At 48.2% G+C, this 23,092-nt stretch overlaps 1 protein-coding gene across 1 annotated transcript; it reads left to right on the top strand.

Annotated features, from left to right (window-relative positions):
- Positions 1 to 7,860: 7,860 nt before the first annotated feature.
- On the top strand, positions 7,861 to 18,970 carry ENTPD1 (ectonucleoside triphosphate diphosphohydrolase 1; the record flags this gene model as incomplete). Its single annotated transcript, XM_082486425.1, has 10 exons — positions 7,861 to 7,891; positions 12,146 to 12,279; positions 12,685 to 12,802; positions 14,033 to 14,183; positions 15,074 to 15,233; positions 15,886 to 16,122; positions 16,655 to 16,915; positions 17,997 to 18,116; positions 18,304 to 18,441; positions 18,561 to 18,970. 10 exons carry the CDS (start codon positions 7,861 to 7,863, stop codon positions 18,765 to 18,767), a joined length of 1,557 nt encoding a protein of 518 aa, XP_082342551.1. The 3' UTR covers positions 18,768 to 18,970.
- Between the last annotated feature and the right edge of the window lie 4,122 nt (positions 18,971 to 23,092).

The following is a 23,092-nucleotide window of genomic DNA, read 5'->3' as shown; positions in this document are numbered from 1 at the left end:
TGCCCCTGCAGCAGCCCCTTGCGTCTAACACGCGCAGACGGGGCCGCTCGGGCACTCGGCAGCAGGACGGGCTGCTGTGACCATCCCTCGTCCGTGTTACCGCTTCACGCAGCAGCTTGGCCTGGATTTTATGTTCTAGAAACTGCTGCTGTAACTGCGAGCCTTATACTGGAGGCTGTGTTTTTAAACGGTGGTTTTGTACCACTTTGAGAAGTATCGGTAAAGTGTTTGCTTCTTTATATACGTATAAAAGCTGCCTTATCCAAAATATTTCATGTTTGCAGTTTGAACTATGTGAGGCAAGAACTTTGAGGGATGCAGGGGGGTCAGAGAGTAATGAAGACATACAAATTGAAGGCTAAACTATGGTTTGATTGTAAATGGGTTTCCTTTCTGAGCCTAATTCTTCCTGGGATTCACTGTGCGTCCTGGTAATCAGTAATCTGAACTTTAGAGAATAACAACATCCTGTGCCAGCCCATTCATCCAGCAAAACTCCTTTGCTCTTTTGTTCCATGTCTGCATGAGGCTCCAGCCCTTGCAAGGTGCTCTTCTGACCATGAAAATTTATATTCCTATTTAACTTATTACCTTTGTAACCTCCAAGAAGTATTTCTTCTCTTACACTCGGGAACTTTTGCCTGTGCCCCACAACAGGCTTTGGTCCCATGTTCCTTCCCATTGGTTGTCCTGAAAAAATACCACAGGGTAATTTGTTTCCTGCTATTTGAAATGGAAATTGTAGCAGCATGAGGAACAGAGCGTGATATTCATGCCAAATATCATGAGCTGAATTCTCCTCATGGTTTGTGGGAATCCTAGTTATGAAAGCCGACCTCTGAGAAATCAGTATATTTTTTCCACAAAGCCTAGACAGTGGATGCGCTCCTCAGCAGGAGACAGAAACTATGCCAGCTGTTCCCTGTCCGGTGCTCTGCAATGAGGAATGGAGATACCAGTGCTGACAGCTGGAGGTACGGGGGCAAATCTGGAAGTATTTAACTAGAGAGCTCTCTCTTTTATGCGTGCAGCCTTAACCCCGGCTTACCGAAAGCAGGCAGCAGGGCTGCTGCCCTGGCTGGATAGCGAGAGGCCTTTCGCTTCATCTGCCAGAATGAGCTGCAACAGGAAGGTCCCTACAGTTTTCTCTGCTGCAAGTGGGTACTATGCATGTTAAGGGAGGAAAAACAAAACTCACTGGGTATCTTGCGGGCCTGAGATGTGCTCCTCTGAAAGAGCAAAAACCTTGTGATGGAAATCACATTTGCAAGGGGTGGCAAAATCCCAGGCACAGATGAGCACCGCAGCGGTCCCCAGCGTATGCGCTCGCACGGGGTCTGCGGGGGAATGGGCATCATCTGTCCCTCCGCACACACGGCCTCATCGCCCAGGGGCTTTGCCCGGGGCTCTGCTGATGCTGCACCAGCCCAGAACAGTGTCTGTGCTTCTGCAGTCGGTCTCCAGTGGTTTTTGGTCCTGAGTGGGAAGTGAAACTTCAGGACTAAAGCTAGTTGCTTTGCTGTGCGGAAATACTTGGGAAGCTCGTGTTCCCGCTGGCGGCTGCTCTGTTTGCTCACATGCGGCACTTTGGGCAGCTGTGTTGTTATTTGGAAGCTGGGGAAGTGAGGCCCTGACAGCAGTAGTGTTGCTCAATGTACAGGGGAATCCCAGGAATCTGTGATTCAGAGAAAAATGTCCTTCAGACATGGCGAGGGGCTTGAGGCCTCAGCCCCGTCAAAGCAGGAGATGTCGGTGGAGAGGGCATATGGGGATGAAGGGATTGAGAGCAGCCCTGCCAAGAATGACTTGGGGGTACTGGTGGATGAGAAGCTGTGCAAGAGCTGACAATGTGTGCTCGCAGCCCAAAAGGCCAACCATATCCTGGGCCGCATCCAAAAGAAGCATGGCCAACAGGTCGACGGAGGGGATTCTGCCCCTCTACTCCACTTTGGTGAGACCCCACCTGGAGTATTGCCTCCAGCTCTGGGGTCCTCAGCACAGGACAGACATGGAGCAGGTCCAGAGGAGGGCCACAAAAATGATCAGAGGGCTGGAGCACCTCTCGGGTGAGGACAGACTGAGACACTTGGGGTTGTTCAGCCTGGAGAAGAGAAAGCTCCAGGGAGACTTTATTGCGGCCTTCCAGTAGCTAAAGGGGACTTATAAGAAAGATGGGGACAAACTTATTAGCAGGACCTGTTACGATAGGACAGGGGGTAATGATTTTAAACTAAAAGAGGGTAGATTCACACTACATATACGGAGGATGTTTTTTACAATGAGGGTGGTGAAACGCTGACACAGGTTTCCCAGAGAGGTGGTAGACACCCCATCCCTGGAAAAATTCAAGGTCAGGTTGGACAGGGCTCTGAGCAACCTGATCTAGTTGAAGATGTCCCTCTTCACTGCAGGGGGGTTGGCTAGATGACCTTTAAAGGTCCCTTCCAACCCAAAGTATTCTATGATTCTATGACGCTGCTGTAAGCGCGAGGCTCAGAGCGTGCTGTGGGTGGTGAGGGGTTTGGATGTGTTTTCTCTGCAGTCGGTCCCCCGACAAAACCTCCGGTTGGGGGTAGTAGTATTTACAGTGCATAGAACTTTGTGCTATCCAGAAAGCTTCTGAACTTGCTGACAAAAATGGGTATTGAAGGGTGAAAATGGTTGTTGTGGAGGCTGTTTCCTCTCTTTTCCCATGGCAACTTCTACATCCCCCTGGTGCGGGTGACTGATGGGGCACAGGAGAGGGTGGGCACATCACCAATCTTCCTATTAAAGCAGTGGTCCTGCTGTCTTTAACAGCAACAACAATAATTAAGTAGTAGTACACAACAGCTGCCTGGGGCTGAACTGGGAAAAAGCGACCAAAGCTGATGAAGGTTAATGCCCATTACCAGCCAGGATACCCGGGGAAGAGAAGGGTGTGACTGTCTATAGAGGGATGAGGAAAGCTGATATGGTGGTGGATTTTAGTGAATGACAGGATAATTCCTCAAAACCAAGGGTGACCATCTCATAATTTGCAATGCTTTACTTCCAGCACAAAGGAAATGTATATTGGCCCCAATCTTGGTAGAGAAAGAAACATTTGCTATGAGAGTTACATATCATTATACAAGTAATGCACACTTATTCTGTTTCAACAAATAACATCTAGTAGCTCTTAAAAGAAGTGATTTCCCAAATTTCAAACTACTTCAGCTGAATCAGTGGGTATTTAAAATAGCCAGATAGGAATGCTGATTGGAAGCAGCCTATTCAATTCTTATTCTATTCCCCAAAAGCCTTAATCCAACAGTTGAAAGTTATGCTAATTTGAAAAATAATATCATCTCTAAAAGATGCATATTTAGCAGAAAAAAAGGAAGCTGCAATTAATGCAAATTTAAAGTTGGAAAGCATAGAAGATGGTCAAAAGAAGCATAGGGAAAAAATTATGACTAGACATTTAAGACGAGCAAAGAAGAATTTAAAGATATTGAGCACAGAAGGAAGCCTAGCAGCACCATTGGCCCATTGCAAGTCAGCATACTGGAACTATCAATAATAACAAAACTGAAAAGGTGTCAGTGCTTGATGCTGCTTTTTTCCCCAAAAGAAAAAGAAATGTCTTCACATCATGTGATAGCCAAGTATATTCAAGCAGTAACTTAGGTGATAAGCTGGGGGGGGGGGGTGGGGGGAGCCGCCTTGAACTCTCTGGATATTTTCTGGTGAAACTTCAAGCTTTGTGGGTAATGGCAGTAAATCTTCTCCAGCTAAAATAGACCTTTGATGGGCTGGTAGAAAATTAATACCAGAAGTTGCCCGGTAGGAGACTGATGTAACTGATAACAGTTGTGTCTTCTGATTTGAAAACCTCTTTGATATATGAATCCTAAAGAAATGAGTACAAATAGGGTACAGGCTTGGAAACCCTATAAACATCATATAAATGTGAAAATTAACTGTCTAAAGGTCAGTGTGTCAGCGGCATCCTGCCACTTGTTGGTTGTAATTGAGGATACTGAGTATGTCGGTCTGACCTCTGGGATGTCAGCCAAAAGAATATCTTCCTATAGACTATTTAACGGACAGGCATCGGGACAGCTTTGGTGGGGACGGTGTATAATAACAGGGAGAGGGGCCGTGATGCGGGGATGGGAGGCGGTGCGAGGGCTTTGCAGAGCAGCTGGGGGAGGCTGAGCAGCACACCCAGCACTGCCGGGCGCCGTGGGAATGTCCCCGACAGGGGAATCCGCTTTGTGCACAGGGTGAATGGGGGATTTGTTGGTGGGGCAGCCTGGGTCGCAGGGGCTCCTGCCTGGAACCCTCCGGACATCAACCCCTCCGGCAGTAAACCCACACCGCAGGGCCAATGTAAGCAGGGCCATGGGACTGCCCCGAGCACAAAGCCCCTCTGTGCCGCCGCCGGCTGCGCAGGAAGGGAGAGAAGGGGCCTGTGTGCTGCCCGCTCCTTTGCGTCCGTCTCTTGCTGTTGCTGCTAAGCTTTTGCAGCCTCTAGCACCCTCCAGCTCTCCAGGATTGCCATGTGCTGCTTCTTTTTCCCAGGAAAAACGGGTCCTCCAATGTGCCCTGTGCCATTTCCCAGGGCCGTGTCCCAGTCATGACTCTAAAAGCAGCAAAAGGATGAGGTGCTCCCACCCCAAGCAATGTTGTACATATGGATAGCGTATAGCAGGGTGGTTGCCGTGGCTGAACTAGGTCTGGATGCAACCTGAAGCATTGCTGGGGGAAGGAGAGAACAGATTTCTTCAAATGCAGCTCTGTCCCACGAGGAGAGCACACGCATTGCTTTGGCCTTTGCTAACAGCATGACTTACGAGTGCATCACCCTCCTCTTGCTAACTCCCTACCTTCTGACCCCAGGAAACATTGCTGGGAGAAAGTCCAGGAGCCACCCGTGCCCTGAGGCAGGATCAGCTACAACAGCACTGGCAGATAGAGACTTCATTTGGCTGAAGACAGCTAACATGTCTCCCTTGTTCTTCTCTTTCTGAACTAAACAACACAATTACTTCAATCTTTCCTCATAGGTCAAGTTTTTAGACTTCTGATCTTTCCTCTTGTTCTCTTCTGGAGTTTCTCCAAGTGGTCTACATCTTTCCTGAAAGGCAGTGTCCAAAATTGGGCATTGAACTTCATAGGAGGCTTTAGCAGCTTTAGATGGAGGGAAACTGCTATAGCGGCAAGAATGTTTTCTCTAGAAGTGCTACTTAACCAATTGCTGACCATGCTGCCTTTGGGTGGTGGCTATTTTCTCCATGGCATATTTGCTCTTGTCCTTACTAAAGTGAGTTGGACCTTTTCCCCAGGCTCTCCCCTATTTATCAAATTTATTTTGAATTCCAGTCCTATGTGTCAGTGTGCTTCTGCTCCCGACTTGGTATTATCACAGATCTAAGCGCGCGCACTCTTTACTCCATCTTCCAGCTCACTGACACACAGCACAGACTAGTTCGAGCACTGCGCCTGGCTGCGTAGCCTAGATCCGTAGGAGTCTGCTGGAGTTTGAGATGTGTAGGGCTGTGTGATTTCAAAGTATCAAATGTCTCTGAAAGACAGCATCCAAAAAAAAAACCATATTACATTGTTTGGATTATAAATTTCACTGACATTTCAGTGTTTGTACTTCAGCACTTAGAAGTATTTAATCTGGAAAAACATAATCCAGTAAATGTGTATTTATAACTGTAGATAGCGACACAAGGAGGGGCAGAGATCACACCAGTATTTAGGCTGTGATCTTTGCCATGTGAATAATTAAAGCTTGGAGCAGAGCCTCCCACATTGTTCCACATAACAGCTGTAAAAAGTGATATAACATCCTGGTCTGGAGCTTGACTTCTAATTTCAACATGTTCAGCGTCTTTCCCTGATATTTTGAAGTAAAACCTCTTAAAGCAAAGCAACTGACTTCTTGTATATGTGCTTGTACTTAAATTCTAAGGCAAACCTGAGCCTCTCGCCAGACTAAGAAAAAGCTTTTCCAGTATTTTGGCCTGAAACAGGTGGTTTACGTTATTTTGCAGTAAAATCTTCCTAAGTAATTTGGACAAGAGCATGTTTGAATGAAAAAGGCAGGGGAAGAATGAGTAAGAAGTCAGGTGGGGACAGAGAAAGTTTCAGAAGAGTGTTGATAAATGAAGCAATATGGCACTTCCAAGTGTTTATGGACTTAGAATCACAGAATGACAGGGGTTGGAAGAGATCATCGAATCCAACCCCCCTGCCAGAGCAGGCGCACCTACAGCAGGTTGCACAGGACGTCATCCAGGTGGGTTTTCAATGTCTCCAGAGAGGGAGACTCCACCACCTCTCCGGGCAGCCTGTTCCAGTGCTCTGCCACCCTCAAAGTAAAGAATTTCCTCCTCATGTTAAGATGGAACTTCCTATGTTCAAGTTTGTGCCCGTTACCTTTTGTCCTATCACTGGGCACCACTGAAAAAAGACTGGTCCCATCCCCCTGGCACCCTCCCTTTAAGTATTTATAAGCGTTGATAAGATCCCCCCTCAGTCTTCTCCAGACTAAAAAGACCCAAATCCCTCAGCCTTTCCTCATAAGAAAGATGTCCCAGTCCCCTAATCGTCTTAGCAGCCCTTTGCTGGACCCTCTCCAGCAGTTCTCTGTCCTTCTTGAATGAGGGAGCCCAGAACTGGACACAGTGCTCCAGATGCAGCCTCACCAGGGCAGAGTGGAGGTGGAGGACAACCTCCCTTGAGCTGCTTGCCACACTCTTTGTGATGCAACCCAGGATGCCATTGGCCTTCTTGTCCACAAGGGCACGTTGCTGGCTCATGGCTGTCCTGTTGTCCACCAGGTGCCATTCCACAGAACTGCTTTCCAGCAGGTCAGATGTTTGGTTGTGGTGAGTCTGAAGACAGGAGTGCCTCTTAGGTAGTGTGCCTCAAAACCTGATGCAAGTTTAGCAACCTCCCCGAGTGTGCAATTCAGCCTGACAAACTTCATCACTACCAAAAATCTCGTTTTCCTTCAGTGGGAGGTTAATGTGCGTCCCCCCTATCCACCTTGAACAGCAGCACTGACTGCTGCTCCCATCCCCTTTCCCTGCAATCACTGCTGGCAGAGCTTCATAGACACGACTTCTTGCAGTGAACAAATGTGCACAGGCTGCATTGCCAGAGCCTCTGTCTACCGTGCTCTCTGCTGACGTGGATGATGTTCACCTGCAAGCACTTGCCCCGAGGGACGCTCCTTCTGCCCACGCTGCCCACCCTGTGCCACAGAGCCGCTCACAGGCGCTGGATGCATTCAGACTGCTGAGGGACTCAGGCACCCTTTAGCCGTGGGCTCCTGCGCTCTTTCAGCTGGCAGGCAGGCAAGTCATTGCTCCTTGCTTTAAAAATACGGTGGCATCTGACTCATTTCAATCCATACTGTTCCCAGTTTCTCAGTCTTCAAGTATGCCTGTTTCCCTTTGTGATGGGGCTTAATTCAGTGGCTTCTCAGCACTGCGCTCCATCTCTCTGATGTGTTTAGGTTCAGGAGCTCCACAGACTGTATTTCCATTTGCTAGGGTACATGATTGCACGAGCATCCAGCAGCCCTCCCCCAAAGACTGGACATGTGCTTAGGAAACTAGTTATTGGAGAGACTCCCAACAGACTGCAGCAGCAACGTGGGTGATGAGCAGCAGAGGTAGCTGCCAGCTGATGGGCAGGATTCGTAAGGCGCTGTCTTATTCTCTGTCGTCACTCCAAGCCTCGTAGGCAGCAGGCAATGTGTCTTGGAACTCCCTTTGCTTACAGCATGCCGCAGGGCTAGTTTAATTAAATGTGATCAAATGCGGGTTTGCTGGGATTGTGTAGGAGAGGCGCTGGGTTGACTTAGCACTGGCCGTGATGGTCGAGGATCGTGCGTCTGAAGTGGTACGTGAGGTTGAGTGATGGCCTTGCAGAGCAGCCTCTTGTGATCCCTCTGTAACAGGCTGAGAGTGAGCATCCAAAGGAAAGAGCAAACAGCAACTTTAGCTGTTGTGCTAAGCCAAAGCTCAAAACAGTATTTCTATTTATTGGAGATGATGGGTCACAGTGATTTGAACTGAGCATGGCTTTGGACTATGTACAGCATCTCTCCTCTTCTACTTGACAATCCTAATTTCAGTCCTTAAGCCAGCCTTAGCCTCTCCTTATTGCATCTCTAAAAGCAGCTGGTTGCCTGATTCCTTTTAACGTTTGTTGCTAAGTCTTGTTTGGCGAGAAGGGAGTTGGGAGGTGGGCAGCCCTGGCTATGAGTGACATCTCCTGGCATGCAGAGCTGCCAGTGATTTAGTGTGATGTCGGCTGGAGGAGCAGTTTCCTATTTGTCTGGAGGCTCTGGAAGACACTGGGGACAATCCTGCTTCCTTGCCTTCACACAGAGCTGCCTCCCACGCTGGTGTGGTCCTTCCTGGGTTATTCACCGAGAGCAACAGGGTTTCTGCAGCAAAGCGGCTGTTAGCTGGAGTGGCTGCCAACGTCATTCTCAGTTGATAGCTAACTCAGAGAAAGAAAGGATGTTAGATCTGTTTATGTTCTGGGACCTCCACCAATCACTGGATGGAACTAGTGGTAGCCCCTACAAAAAAAAAAAAACAAACCAAAAAAACAAAGAGACCAAAATTAGAAACAGAGAGAGATGCCTGAGCAGCCGGGCTGTGCTCCAGCATCTGGAGAGTGCTTAATGCCTGCGCAGCCAGGCAGGGCTCCAGCACCACGCCGCACTGAGCTTTGAGTGGGGAAGAAGAAAAGCAGCGTCATTTCTATGCCTACTTACGGCCTTACCTGATATTTCTATCACGGCTTACAGTGGCAAGTTTGGGAGAAAGAGCAGAGATCTGTATCTGTTTGGGATCTGGCTGGGCACAGACACAGAAGATCATGCCTGCTTAATATTTAGGTGAGGAAAACTGCTAGTGGAAGAAAAGTCCTGGGGCCCGGCAATCAGAGACAGTAGGTGTCAAGTACTGCCCCGCTTGGTGGAGGCTGAAGAGTGTTTGCGCGGCATTCAGCGACGTGAACATGGGGTGCAAAGGAGCTGGAGGAGTCTAGGGAATAAGTTAAATCTTTAGCCACTGCAGGACCTGCAATTATGCCTAGAGCTGACAGAAGTAACCAAGTGTGCGGAAAAGGGAACTTGTTCACATACCTCACCTTTCTGAGCAAATGGCAGGTGAGTTTTATTTTCATTACATTGAATTATTTATTTGTGGATTTGCAATGTTGTGGTTTAGGTTTGGGTTTTTTTTTTTTTAAATAATCAAGTATTCAAGTCTGTACGCTTTGAGTGCTATTTGGAAGGTTACTGCTTTGCTAGGCTACCTTCTGGATTATGCTTATCAGTTTGTACCTTTTCTTGTATGAAAAATTCAACAAAATGCTGCTTGGTAGCATTAGAATTCACACAGATGGATACTCTGGTATGGGATACAGCAATGAAATCACATATCTGCAAGGCCCAGAGTCCTGAAAAGTGCGCATGATACTGAGCTAAAATTTGGGCTAAAGTCATGTTCAAGGTTAAGGAAATAATGTGCCTTGGAAAAAAATTACTCATCTCAGGTTGCAGGTGGGATGCAGACAATTATCGTTATGCCTCTGCCTACAGACAAGGGATTTCTACAGCTGTTTATTGGTATGGCCCATTACAGTGAGAAAATCGTTCCTGCTTTGCTGCTAATGCTGCTACTTTCAGAGTGTGGCTGCTGACAAGATACAGCAGACCGACAACACCCATCGTAACAGGAAGTTTGAAAGTCTTAGAAATGATGCAAAGTCACCCATCCTTCGTTCCTGTGGCAGTAAACACCCAACAAAACCATTTAGTGGCAAGATCTCAGAGTGCAGGTGGCGATAATTACGTGGATGTGCTGTGCAACTGTCAGCAGCAGTTTCAGTTTTCAAGCATGCTAGCTTCATACCTATACTGTGCAGCTGTTTTTACATTGTAGTATCTGGTTCTATTCCTTTTTCTAGTGTTAAAATAATTTTTGTTCAGCAGACATGCTCAGTGCTACCATAGCCTGAGCGAACTGCTCTCTCCAATAAGAAGAAGAGTCTCCCAGCTCTCATGCTCTGCTCTTTCTAATCACTTCAGGCCATGAGTTCTGGGGCCTTTTTGAATAAAGCTGTATAAAATGCATTCTTACCTCCTACTGTCTGGTATGTGCACTAGACTATTTTTTTAAGCTGCATTCTTGGAGATATTGGCAAGCATGCTGTGCCTCTAACAGGCACTCACAAAATGCGAGCATAACAAGCTTCCAAATTTCACAGTTAGCCTCAGCAGATTTACACATGAGCGCGATGAGAGGGAGCACAGAGCTCCAGGTCAGCGCAAGGCTTCCAATGGACCTGCCTGCAGGGAGATCTTCAAAACAAGTTGTCTCGGCACATTTAGGTTCCATTATCTCTAGGTAAGTGGGAGGACGTTATTTGTCTACAGTTAGAGGTTTCCAGAGGTGCGTTGCTTCTTTTCACTTGGGCTAACTTCTGAAAATAACTCCAGGATTTGAGGTAATTTGTAAAGTTGGGTAGCACTTTATATAGTTCTGGCACCTGGGACCACCTTTCATGTGAAACCAGAATGGTTAGAAGATGACCCTGTTCAGAACTTGAATGCTTTTCATATTTGCACACATGACGTGGGATGCCAGGATGGATTTGGAGTGTTGACCCTGTATGACCTGAGGGCTGGGGAATGACCTCTGGAACTCCAGTTCTGTCATGCAGATGCAGAGTAGGTTCAGTCACCTCACCTTCTCAGAGCGTGAAGATAGCCCATGTGGTTGTCTGCACAGGGGTTACTCTGGATGACCCGTAATGTACTTCTAAATATCTCCTAGAGTATTTGTGCATAAGGAGGAGAAAAATTAGTACCTGTGTGAGCAGTCAGACAATCAGTGCTTTTGGATATGGAGCATCTGTGTGGGTAGAAATGGACTTCATGTCGTAGTGGGAGCAGGTGTGTCTCCTAGAGTGCCAAAGCTATGTGTTAGTTGTAAGTGTTGAGTTTACAGCTAGATTATAAATCTGGGAAAATATTTTTGCTGATACCCTTTCTAGAGCTTCATACTGTAAGATGGTATTTTGTTAAAAAATACCAAAACTGGCTGAGCCTAAGTTGGGAATTCAGATTTCTACCATGGGCTATATGCAGGAGAATCCAAAGAAGGAAAATATAAAATAGCATCATGCTAACCACTAACAAATGCAGGTATATGTATATTGGTTCTGAAAGCTCAAATGCCATATTCGTTGTGAATTATTTCTGTCAGCCGTAAGTGGCTTTTTTTACAGAATTCTACTGCTAACCATGTATTTCAAGCCACAAGAATCTTAATTTCTTAGATGGGTCACACCAAATATATCAGTAACGGTTAAGGAATCAGATTGGTGCAAGTTTTGCAAAGTGTGTGATTTTCAACCATATTATGCCAATTCTGCAAATACAGGCTAATCATAATTTACTGGTCTTGGCATCAAAAATCTCTATGGATTTCCTAAATACCCTGTGGAGTGCAGATGATATTTTCTAGATAGCATTGCCAAGGTGCAGGACAGCATTGCTTGAACTGACTGCCACATACTGAAATGTTAGTGTTAGACTTCCTAGATGCGTTACCAGTGAGGAGGATGTCGTAAATGGTTATAAACATTGTAAAAAAACTGAAGCACAAAGTATACTAGGACAAAATGTGCCAGGGGTTAAAGCTTTGGGTTCCACAAGGTTACGCTGTTTATATATTAGCAGTCCATTCTTTCAGCTTCTCAGGGATTATTAAGCCAAATGCAGACTTATAGAAGAAGTTGGTGTTTGCCCCATACAGATGCTTTTGCTCAGTCACCTGCAGGTATCTCAAGGACAGGCTAACTACAAGCTGCGTCTTGAAGTCCTCCTTCATCACCACCTGGCACAGGGCAGCCCACGGAGACATGGCATGGCCCATGACAGCAGAACTGCAGGACACCAGGGCTGAGCTCTGCCTCTAAGAAATGCCGCATGAGGACATTGAGCAGGAGATGGGAACAGTGATGGGCAAAGGCAGATGCTTCACAGTGGAAAGGGATTGCAGGAATGTGCCTGAAGACCTTTGGGGTGTGAGGTAAGATGGGCTACTGGCATACTAACATCCTTTTTCTGCTCTAGTCACAGGTACCAAACCAAAGATGTCCCGGACAAGACAGATTCTACTCATCCTGGGTTTCCTCTTTACTTTGGCTGTAATTGCTTTAATTGCTGTAGCAGTGACCCAAAACCAGCCACTTCCGAAGAATATTAAGGTATTATGAGCTGGGACTCTTATAGGAAAACAAGCCAAGCTGGGGGCGTAGGCGTGCATAGTCCTCCAGGACACGTTGCTGCCCTTGCTGGGTCTGGTTAACCTCTCTTTCTGGCTCCATGCACCTCAGCATCTCGATTTACATCTTCACGGTAAAAACAGATACGGCTTCACAGGGGACCACCTCCTATAAGTAATCAGTCCCAATTTTGCTGCTTCTCTGCTTTTGTATCCTTTGATGGAAACTTTGCACTGAAGCACTACTGAGAAGAAGAGTAGTGACACAGCACGTCCCCACAGCTGCCAGACAGGCTGTTCGTTTCTGGTCCCCCCGCATGTGGAGACCAGCGCACGCTGTGTCTGGTTCGGTGCCTCAGGTGCAATGACGGCTCTGTTTTGCCCACAGTATGGGATTGTGCTGGATGCGGGGTCGTCCCACACTAACCTGTATGTGTACGAGTGGCCAGCAGAGAAGGAGAACGACACTGGGGTGGTGCAGCAGGTGGAGGTGTGTAAAGTCGAAGGTAAGAGGAGAAAAGGGAGCGGTGGAAGGGGCACGGGATGAAGAAGAGATAATGCAACCGAAGGGTGGGGGAGGAGAAACCTGGAGGAAGAGGCCAATAGTGAAAACAGTGTTACATCTGTGAGCTAATGTATATCCCACCGCTTCCCCCGGGGAGCTGTATGTGCCTGACCTTCCTGGGAGGAAAGCTGGATCCGCTTTTTCCTTTGTTTTTAGGATGCTTGGAAGTAAGTACTTTCTGGAAAGAACTACACCAAAGAATGTACTTAAATAAATAAAACGTCTGCACGCACCCTCGCTGAAGTGCCGATGAATGTCAGGCAGCGAGAGGGGAGGGCACGGTTTGCTCTTTTTCAAGGTTTCTGTGCAAGCTGGGCACTGGCCTTGCAGGCCAGGGTTGTTCAGCTTATACATGTCACGGTTTATTTTTCATTCTGTTTAATCGCTGTGTAGATATTGTATGGTTTAGGGAAGGCACAAATGAAGCCCGAGCATGCACATGACAAGGAACAGAGTAGACCACTGTGGATTGCGGCACTCTGTGGGGAGGAGAGGTGTTGGCAGCGCCTGCCTGGGGTGTTTTCAGGCCCATCTGCAGCGCAGGGGAGAGCCACGCTGTTATCGAGCTGCTGCGATGGCTGCTCGGCGCTGCAGCGTGCCGTGCCAGGAGCAGCACGCTGAGCATGCGGCAACCTGGAGCAAACCTGGAGCAGGCTTCACTGCTGCCCGCGCGGGCGCTGGTCCTGGGGCAGTCCGTTCACCAGGGGACAATGGATTTTTCTTTGGGTTAGTACGAAAGGGGATAGCTGCAAAAGACTCAGTGCCGTAGGGTGAGCGTACAATACACAAACAAATGACAGCATCTTCCCCTGGAGGACCCAGCATAGTAAAGGATTTTCAGGTGCAGATCCAGGGTGCCCCTAGGCAGAAGCAGAGATGAGTCTGCAGATGTTCAGGACATACTAAGCAAATGATCTGTCCCACTGCATCCCTCAGCAGTAGTTCATAACCTGCTTTGCAGAGAGCGGGTGGCAGATGCTGGGCACTGTGGCCATCCCTGCGTGCATCAGGCCTAGTTGGTGCTGGAGGATTTCTAAAACTCCTTAGGAATGGGGTGGTTGAATCTGATGTTGCTGCCTGTGATAGTGATACGATTTAACAGGACTGCTCATGACAGCACTCTGGTGTTATGCTTGGAGTTCGAGCAATGAAGTGTCCCTATCTCTTGCAGGCCCTGGGATCTCAGGTTACTCCCATGACACGGAGAAGGCAGGTCCCTCTCTGGCACAGTGCCTAGAACAAGCTAAAGAGGCGATTCCCTCAAAGCAGCACCAAGAGACACCCGTCTACCTCGGAGCAACCGCCGGCATGCGGCTTCTCAGGTACTGCAGGGCTTGTCCCCTTGTCCTGCACCACTGCTCCTGGGACCACCATGGGTGCTCACTGGGGGCCTCTTGTGCCAAGTCTTTGGAAATGCTGCCAGTTCACACTGCCCAGATACCCTCTCCTGCCACTGGCCTCTCTGAGCCCTGAGTCTCCTGCTTGCCCAGCAGGTCCATTTCCACTCACTCCAACCTTCCATCATCTCCAGCACCCACATGCAGCACAGAGGCACCAGGAGGGTAGCAGTGGCCAAGCTGGTGCTCAGGGGATGCTCAGACATCCCCCATACCAAGGGGATGCTCAGACATTCCCCACAGTCTGGTATTAAGCCTGACCCAGGATTTTTGAACCCAACCATGTTGCGACTCCCCACATACCTTGACTCAGCCCGACACCATCAGAGCTAAGGTAACTTTATAATCGTACCCTCCTATAATTCCAATTTGTGATTTTCATGGGGGTGCCCCAGACCTCTTGCCTGGCTGGGACAGGGAGCTGATCTTATGTATGTATTGCCTGGGAAATCTCCCTGGAGATACCAGAGAGCATCGATTTCTTCTGTAATGGTGATGGCGAAGAGTGAGAGGAATCTCTACGGTGCAATCCCTACCAGGGCATGTGCTTCAGGAGAACAAGAGAACTCTGGTCTCTGCTTCAGGTCCCACTCTCAGCTGCAGGGTCTGTAAGTGTCAGAGCTGGTGGCAGCTGTGCTGTCAAGGTGTGACGGAGAGGGACATGGCCAGTTAGAGCTGGATGTACCCATATGAATGACTGTTCTATTATAGTTAATGCTTGGAGGGGAGTCGCAGCCTGCCTACGCAGAATAAAGCCCATAGGCTGTAGAGAGCTGTCAGCCAGAGTCACTCCATTCTTTCTTCCATTCATCTAGCTTGGAGAATAAAAATGCAGCTGACAAAGTCTTGTCCTCAGTAGAGAAGACGCTACGCTCAGCTCCCTTCAACTTCCAGGGTGCCAGAATCATCAGTGGACAGGAAGAAGGAGCCTATGGATGGATCACCATTAACTACCTGCTGGGTAATTTCAAGCAGGTACTGTATCAATGTCAAGTCCATATTTGAATCACCGGCTTGCAGCTCTTTGTAAATCATGCCTTGCAGGAGGGTGTCACAGGCACTATCTTCCCTCGTAAGCCATTTACCGGAGATCAGGAAGCTGCACATCTTGCCTCAGCAATTACTATGAGTACATCCTGATACCAATAAGTATCAGCGTGTACCACTGCAGTCAGGCTTAAAGCATTGAAATAAAACGCCACCATCTTCAATAACTTTGCTTCTTGGGTACAGCATCGTCCTCACTTCCTGATCTAAAATATTTCTGTGCCTGCAAAGTTTGACAGTGATTCTTTACTATTGAGCTTATAAGTCAGCTGGGAGCTGAAACAGTAAGTTGACTGTTTTTTCTCATAACAATTGTAATAGATTTTGTATTCTTAGTCCTCCTGCAAACACTCAGGCATGATCCATCTTCTGCTTTTCCAAGCCTGCATCTTTCTTATGTCTTGTTCCAGCTCTCATCTCGTGCCCCGCTCCAGGTCTTCCTGCCTTTCCTGTGTTCTGTGCTTCTGCTTCTCTCCTCACAGCTCTTTCTCTTTTTGTTTTTTGTTTTTTGTTTTTTTCCTCTCAAATAAATCTTCTCCGTGCCTGATGTATCTATTTTACTTTGAATTATTTTTTAAAGTCTGGATGGACAAAATTTCTACATTCCCTGAAATCCCTGAGTGAGACATCAGGAGCACTAGACCTCGGAGGAGCCTCAACACAGATTACCTTTGTGCCAAATGAACCCTCTCCAGAGTCCCCAGAGAACCTGCTCCACTTCCGTCTTTATGGCAAGAATTACCTAGTGTACACACACAGCTTTCTCTGCTATGGGAAGGACCAGGCTCTGCAACAGAAACTGGCCGGGGACCTACAGGCGAGTACATCTGTAATTGCAGGTGGAGATCCTGGACCCTACCAGCTTTGACATACTGGTGCTGTAAAAGTTGCTGTGTCCCAGCTAAATGTCTCATCCCTTAGTCTGAGTTTGGGAAATGTCATTATCCTCCATAAAGACTGGGCAGATGCCCAAAGAGATGACAGTCAACATTTTCAAAAGTGCTACCAATTTGAGGTGCCTTGGGAATGGGATAGCAGGCGTGCTGTGCTAAACTGAAGTACTGGGGGGAGGAGGGGGGAGGAGGTGGTGATGATGTTTCACTACCTCTAAGAATCCCAAATCAACAGCAGCTTCACAAAATGTGGCTGAAAGTAATTTGCTCAGAGTCCTACAGGGAGGCTGTTGCGGTACCCACATCTCTCAAATCACACCCAATGCCTTAAACCATCCTCATCACTTTGTGATGTCACTTTGTGACAAGTGCCTTGTGGTCACCCTTCTTTGTGGCTCTTTCCCAGGGTGTTACTCGAGAGTGAAGCGTAACAGCTTGCATTGATTTTACTTTCAGACCGTGGAGAACAGCAGCCTTCTTGATCCGTGCTTTCACCAGGGGTATCAGAGGACTATAAATATAAGTGACCTCTTCAAAAACCCTTGTACGTCAGCCAAGAAAAAGCAATTCCCTTTCAGCCAGCTGTACATACAGGGAGAGGGAGATTATCAAAAGTGCCGAAGAAGCATCCAGCAACTCTTTAACAAAACCAATTGTCCTTACTCCAGTTGCTCCTTCAATGGGATATACCTACCTCCATTACAAGGGGATTTTGGGGTAAGTCCTCACATTCTTCAACTCTCTATAAACCAGGATATTGGAAGAGCGGAAAATCAGAGTAATGCTCGAGTATATTCTCCACGGTTGGGGCAGGAGATCATTTACAAATGGCTTTATGGACACGTAACTACAAAAGTAGTGCTGCACTTGCTGTGAGGAAAGTACACGGAAGAGCTGCTGCAGTAAATACGGACCTACCAGTACTGCACTGTTCCCATTCTAACCCGTGTCCTGGAGGCATCTCCTTGGGGTGCTCCATTTACTGATTCATTTTTTTTAAGCAGTCCTTCCTGATGGCCAGCACTAGAGGTAGGAGAACCTGCTGCAGGCCGCGCATGATACGCTGCTCCCACAAACCTTGTCTCCTGTGGTCAGTGGCGGTGCCAGGTCTGAAATTCATCCAGAAGTGTGTGAACACTACTGAAACCAATCAGTCAGGTCACCTGTCTGCTTCCTAGACGTGATGAGGAGACAGTGCACGTTCTGAACACACGTCATGTGTGACACCACACTGAACATCAGTCCTAGACCTGCAAGACTCCAGTAGCTGTGAGGTTCTCTGAGGGAACTGTTAATACTCCTTTGCCCTGTTCATAAACTTCTCCCTACCTACCAGCAATTGCCTATGGTCAAAGATGGGCTGTCTGGACTTTGGATTATGTGCTGGGGCTCTGTACAGTCCTTGCAGACCATCACCTCTGCTGATTGTGGTGATATTGGATGCACCTTCATCTCATTCATTTGCCAAAACGAGATCACAGATGTGATGGCACCCAGCGAACTCTGCTTGCCATCTCTGGCACCAGTGCGGAGAGGAGAGGGATTTACTGAAGTTCTTCAGGGTACCATGGTCAGTGAAGCTTCTACCTCCACATTCCTTTTGAGGTCATTAGTCCTCATCAGCTCTGAGGGGTGTGTCTCAAAACAACATCGCTTTTGAAAATATACCTACTTTTGTGTGTGTGGTGTTGCTTTTTATATTTCTCCATCTGTAAATAAAAGCATTTTCTTTTGTGGGATTTCCACTGTCCTGCTTGTGCAGAGGCCCAGTTGGGTTAAAATATTCTTTCTCCTTCAGGCTTTTTCTGCTTTCTACTTTGTGATGAACTTTTTGAACCTGACTGGTGAACAAAGCCCCGTTGCCCTGGACAAAGTGACCAGCGCCATTGAGAGCTTCTGTGCCCGGCCTTGGCATGAGGTGAGCAGTGGGCCTGGGGCTGCTGGGTGGCAAGAGCTGCTGGTATTTTTCTGTAGGATAAATGGTTGGGGGTAACTTCCAAGGCAAGTGGGAGAAGATCTCTCCGGCAACTGCAGTGGATGCTCAGGCACAGGCTGGAGCAGCGGGAAGCTGTGTTTAACAGCCTGGTGCCTTCCTCCTCCCCTAGGTGAAGCCAGCGTATCACCAAATAAAAGAAAAGTACCTGAGCGAATATTGCTTCTCTGGAGCCTACATCCTCTCTCTCCTGGAAAATGGCTACGAATTCACTGAAAAGAACTGGCAAAGGATCCACTTCCTTGGAAAGGTATGTTTTTCATGGTGGAGAGGGCTCTGCCTAGGTAACTAATTGCAACCTCTGCTGTGCAGCCTGACCCTTTGTGCCGGTACCTCCCAGCGTTAAATTCTGGTCCTCTCCCGTTTCAGATTGGCAGCAGCGATGCGGGCTGGACCCTGGGCTACATGCTGAACCTGACCAACATGATCCCTGCAGAGGAGCCCGCTGTGCCCCCTCTCTCCCACGGCAGCTACGTGGGGCTGATGGTGCTGTGCTCCCTCGTGCTGGGGGCCGTGCTCCTGTTTGCCTGGCTTCTCTTCCACAAGCCCAAGTGCCTGCAGAAGGGGATTGTTTAGGAAGAGCCTTGTGGGGAGAGAGGCCGTGTCGCCCCGGCCGCTCAGGGCTGGGAGACCTGTACTGCAGAGCGCCTCTCGCTGAAGCTACTGACTGTGTACAACAAGGGCATTTATTTCTTCTGACTCACACTTGCACTGACAGACGTTGGGACATCAGGCTCGCCACCCCTCTCTGCCAAGGACAGACAAGCGGGTGTCCCCTCCTTGAATGGGTCGTACTTTCATTCAGTGAAACTTTGCTGCTTGTTGGGGTTTTTTGCCTTGTGCACAGCATTATAAAGAGAAAAGCGGCAGCAATCTTTGGGAGCCGGTGCTCCTGCAAGGGTAATCTCAGGGTCACGCATCCCACTGAGCTCTTGGGAGCGATCGCGCACAGGGTGATCCTGCTCCTCCTCCGCTGAAGCCGTTCCCAAGAGCCCTTCCCGCACCAGCGCACCTCCGCTTGCCTCCCCGCGCCCTGAGCCCTCGCAGCCCTGCAGCCGGCTACGGCCACCTGCACCTGGCTGGCCCCCGAAGGCTGGCCGGGCTCCCAAATGCCACTCTGGGAAAAGAAGGGATGAGGATGAAGAAACTGAGCGCGCGGGTGGTCATCAGCCCTTAGCTGGGCTCCGGTGGCTGCCTGCTCCTTTCGCAGGTGGCCAGAAGCCTCTTTCCCACGTCTTCCTGATGTTGTTGCTGGACCAAAGCTGGCTCACTCTTACACTGAGCCATTCCTGTGTCCCTAGGGTACGTAAAGACACGAGTTCCCAGCCAGGAATTGCTGATTTTTGTAGGAACAGTTCATACTGGCTGAGGATCCTTGACCAGTAGCGAGTGGTTATGCCTACAGGGACTCTGGTGTGATATACACCCACTAAAGCAATCCAGTGTCACTGTGCTGATCATACAGCAGCCTCCAATCTAGGGAAAATGTTTATTAGGTCATGTTCCTTTATAAATAGACAGCTGGCAGCAGTTAACCAGCATGAGCATGCACAGATTAAACCACTCTTTCCACCAGCAAAATCAGTGAAAATTTCCCTTTCCTTTCCTCATGGCTTAGGCTTATCCCGTGGCCATAAGACCCAGGGCTTGCGAGTGCGTGTACTGCAGCTCATCTTCTAGCACACAGCTAGGGCAATGCCACTCATCAGGTTTATGAATCACTTTCTTCCGTTTTCCGGTTCTTGGTCCAAAAAAAAGAGAGAGGTAAGTCAGAAATCCAATTTTATAGAAACACTCGGAAACCACTGGTGCCTGTCTACCTCCCACCAAATCTCAGAAATCTCTTCTCCTAACAACCTGTAAGTGCTGGAGGCCCAAAGAAAGTAGATACTGTGGACAGAAAGGCATGGCAAACACACAGCTTCACCTGAGCAAAGCTGTAGAAGGCACGGAGGGGATCAGGACGTGCAAACCCAATAAAGCCTTCTCCTTTAGGCAAGCACAGACACAGAGCTCGAGGTTTTCATGTTCTCCCAGCCTGTCCCTCTGCACAGTGCAGGCTGGAAAATGTCCCCCAGTTATATCTGCTTCATGCCTGGAAGTAGGAGCCGTGACATATTGAAGGACCGAGAGGTAAGGGAAAAATCTGCCCCATCTTGTGGTAAGATCTTTGGGCAGTTTGTTGTTCTTCCAAAAAATCTGTGTCTTATTTTTGCTCTGAATTAGCTGGCTTCAGCTTCTGTTGGATCTTGTTCTGCCCATTTCAGAAAGACTGAGTAACACTTTGCTATCAAAATCCCTTTTTCCTTGTTGGTGCTTGCAAGTCGTCATTGTATCATATTAAATAGATTGATCTTCAATCTGTAAAGTGCTCTGTGCTGACATCACTTGTAGCTCTTGACTCCACTTCTTTGAAAATTTTTACATCTTTCTGAAATTTGGACACCAAAGTTTTCAGTGGCGAGTGATAGTAGAGTCACTAATAGTGTATATAAATGTAATACCCTCTGGTTTTGATCTATGCTCTATGTTCCCCGTTCATATATCTCGGGGCCAGGTCTGCTCACTGAAGAGAAAGTTTTGGGGTTGTTTTGTCCAGTTGGGCTAGTGCAACTTGGCTTTTTTTTTCCAGTCATTGCATTCCAGAATGGCCGCTGTCTCACACTGTACATCACTGTCTCTTAACAAGAGCTGCTTTGCCTTCCATATGACTCCACTGAAACATGTACTATTCAAGGAATATTCCCCCAAGTAGGTGATCCAGATCAACCCACAGATGACACTTCCCTGTGCTCTTTGTCCATTGGCCAGTTTTTATTTTATCTGCAAATACATTGAGATGTTGGAATTCATCTAGAGATGGAGTCTTCCTTCTGTTGTTTTCAGCAAAGATAGGTAGATGAGAGATTAACAGTAGTTTTTGGCCACGGCTGGAAGGCAGGCAGGAGGAGTGTGTGATCAGAGCTGCTTCAGCTCCCCAAATGGCCCCACTCACAACACACCCCACTGTGTGCCACCTCCATTGCATATGGAGCCTTCGTAACAGAGCCGGTGCCCTGGAGAAGCTCCCTGCATGAGCTGGTGCATCCTTCCTCCCCATGAACAGTGTGGAAACATGGAGAATGGTAATTCCTCTTCTGAGACTTACTCAGGGATCTGGCAGCTGCTTTGTTGCGTCCGTGGTGCTGGAATTGGCAGATCCATTTGGGACATTTCAGAAATTGATGGAGAAACTCCATGTGGAAGCTGGTGTGGAGAGAAAGCCTGTGCCGGTCTGCTCTTCTGGTCCCTGCTAAGGGTTTATGCCAAAGGAAAAGGTCAAATGCAGAACCTGGAAGAAGAGCTTTAGCAATGTTTTCTGTCTTTATTTCTAGTCCCATAGTATTAGCGTTATTAGCTCTTGATTCTGGTGTAAGGTGCTCAGCTGGTGTCTTTGCTTACTCCCTCCTGCCTTCCTTCTCTTGTTTTTTGGTTTGGGTTTTGTGTTTTTTAAAGCTGTAAATGTGACTTGAGTGCAACCTAAAGGCCCCAAACTAAGATAAATACAAAATAAGTTACATTATTTTTAAACCTTATGACTTTTAGACCACATTTATAAGTCAGTCTCTCCAGAACTAGAATTTCGAAGGTGACCCCAGATGTGCCATTTAAAAAATTACTTGAGCGGGCTGAGGCTCCAGGAATTGGGTTGACTGAAGGCATGCTATCAGGATGAGACGCTTGCATATCACTGGTTGTACTTGAACCTTCCCAGAAAAGCTTATGATTTTTTGTCCCCATTTCTCCTGTTATTGCAAGACTTTAGCCATGGAGGCTACTCAAAATCCTTGGTCAAAGAGTTCAAGTTTAATGAACATTCATTTCTTTGCTTCCACTCTGACCCAGCAGTATTCAGCTCAAATGTGTGTTCCAGGGCCACCCGATGTGTGCGTGAAGACCGTTAACGATAGTGGGGGGAATTCCCAAATATGCCAGTAGTAATATGGTATCACTTCTCTTGTTAATGCAGTTGATCTGCCTCATTGATAACTACCTGTGCCTTACTTCTAATTTGATAGCTTCTGGCTTTAATTTCCAGCCACTGGCTCCTGTACAGTTTTGCTCTTCTGGGTTAAAGCATCTTTTAACACCACAGGTTCTTGTCTTGCAAATACTTATTCACTGGTCAGCTCTGCTGGGCTGCCAAGACTTCAGACCTTGGTCCCTCCCATTTTGCCACAGGAGGCCCTGAGATGTGCTGCAGCAATGGGGAATGTGTGTCTCTGGTTTGGGTTCAAGTGTTGAGCGGTCCATTTTCGGGAAGGTTCCTTGCAGGGGGAGCGATAGCTTTGCAGTGTGCAGGCGCAGTCTGGTCTCTCTGGTACTGATGACTTCCACGAGCTCTCTTGTGTTCACCCAAGTGTCAGGTCTGAGGCAAAACTGTCAGCGAGGCTGAGATTTTCGGGGGTCAGAAGAGAAAGCCTGGGTGCCTTGCAGCACGCTCACCTCCTGCAGAAAACCAGTCCCCACCACAGGCTCTAAGTACCCTTCGTTCTCCTCCCCGCTACAGCCAGCTCTCCTCTGGGTGGGGGCTGCAGCTGGTTTCCCTGGCCCTACAGCAAAGCACAGTGTAGCCTCCACTTGGAAGAAAGCTCTCAGAAGTGGGGCCATCACCTCTGCGGTGAGAGGCCGATTTGCAATGTTGGTGCTGGCCGGGGCTCCCCAGCTTCTCCAAGAGCAGCTTTCAGCCGGATGCGTGCCTCCTCATCCGTCCCAATTCTTCCCATGCTCTGTGCGAGGGGGGGACATGCAGGCTCTGCGGGGCTGCCGGCTGCATCACGGGGCTCAACAGCCTGTCCAGGAGGGGCTGGGGGACACACACCAAGGACAACAGTCCCTGCTGCCTCAGCCATACGCTTTCT

The sequence above is a fragment of the Vanellus vanellus genome (assembly GCF_965231255.1).
Source record: "Vanellus vanellus genome assembly, chromosome: 7".
NCBI lineage: Eukaryota > Metazoa > Chordata > Aves > Charadriiformes > Charadriidae > Vanellus > Vanellus vanellus.
The sequence above is the reverse complement of the archived record's forward strand: the minus strand, read 5'-3'. Positions and strand labels throughout refer to the sequence as shown.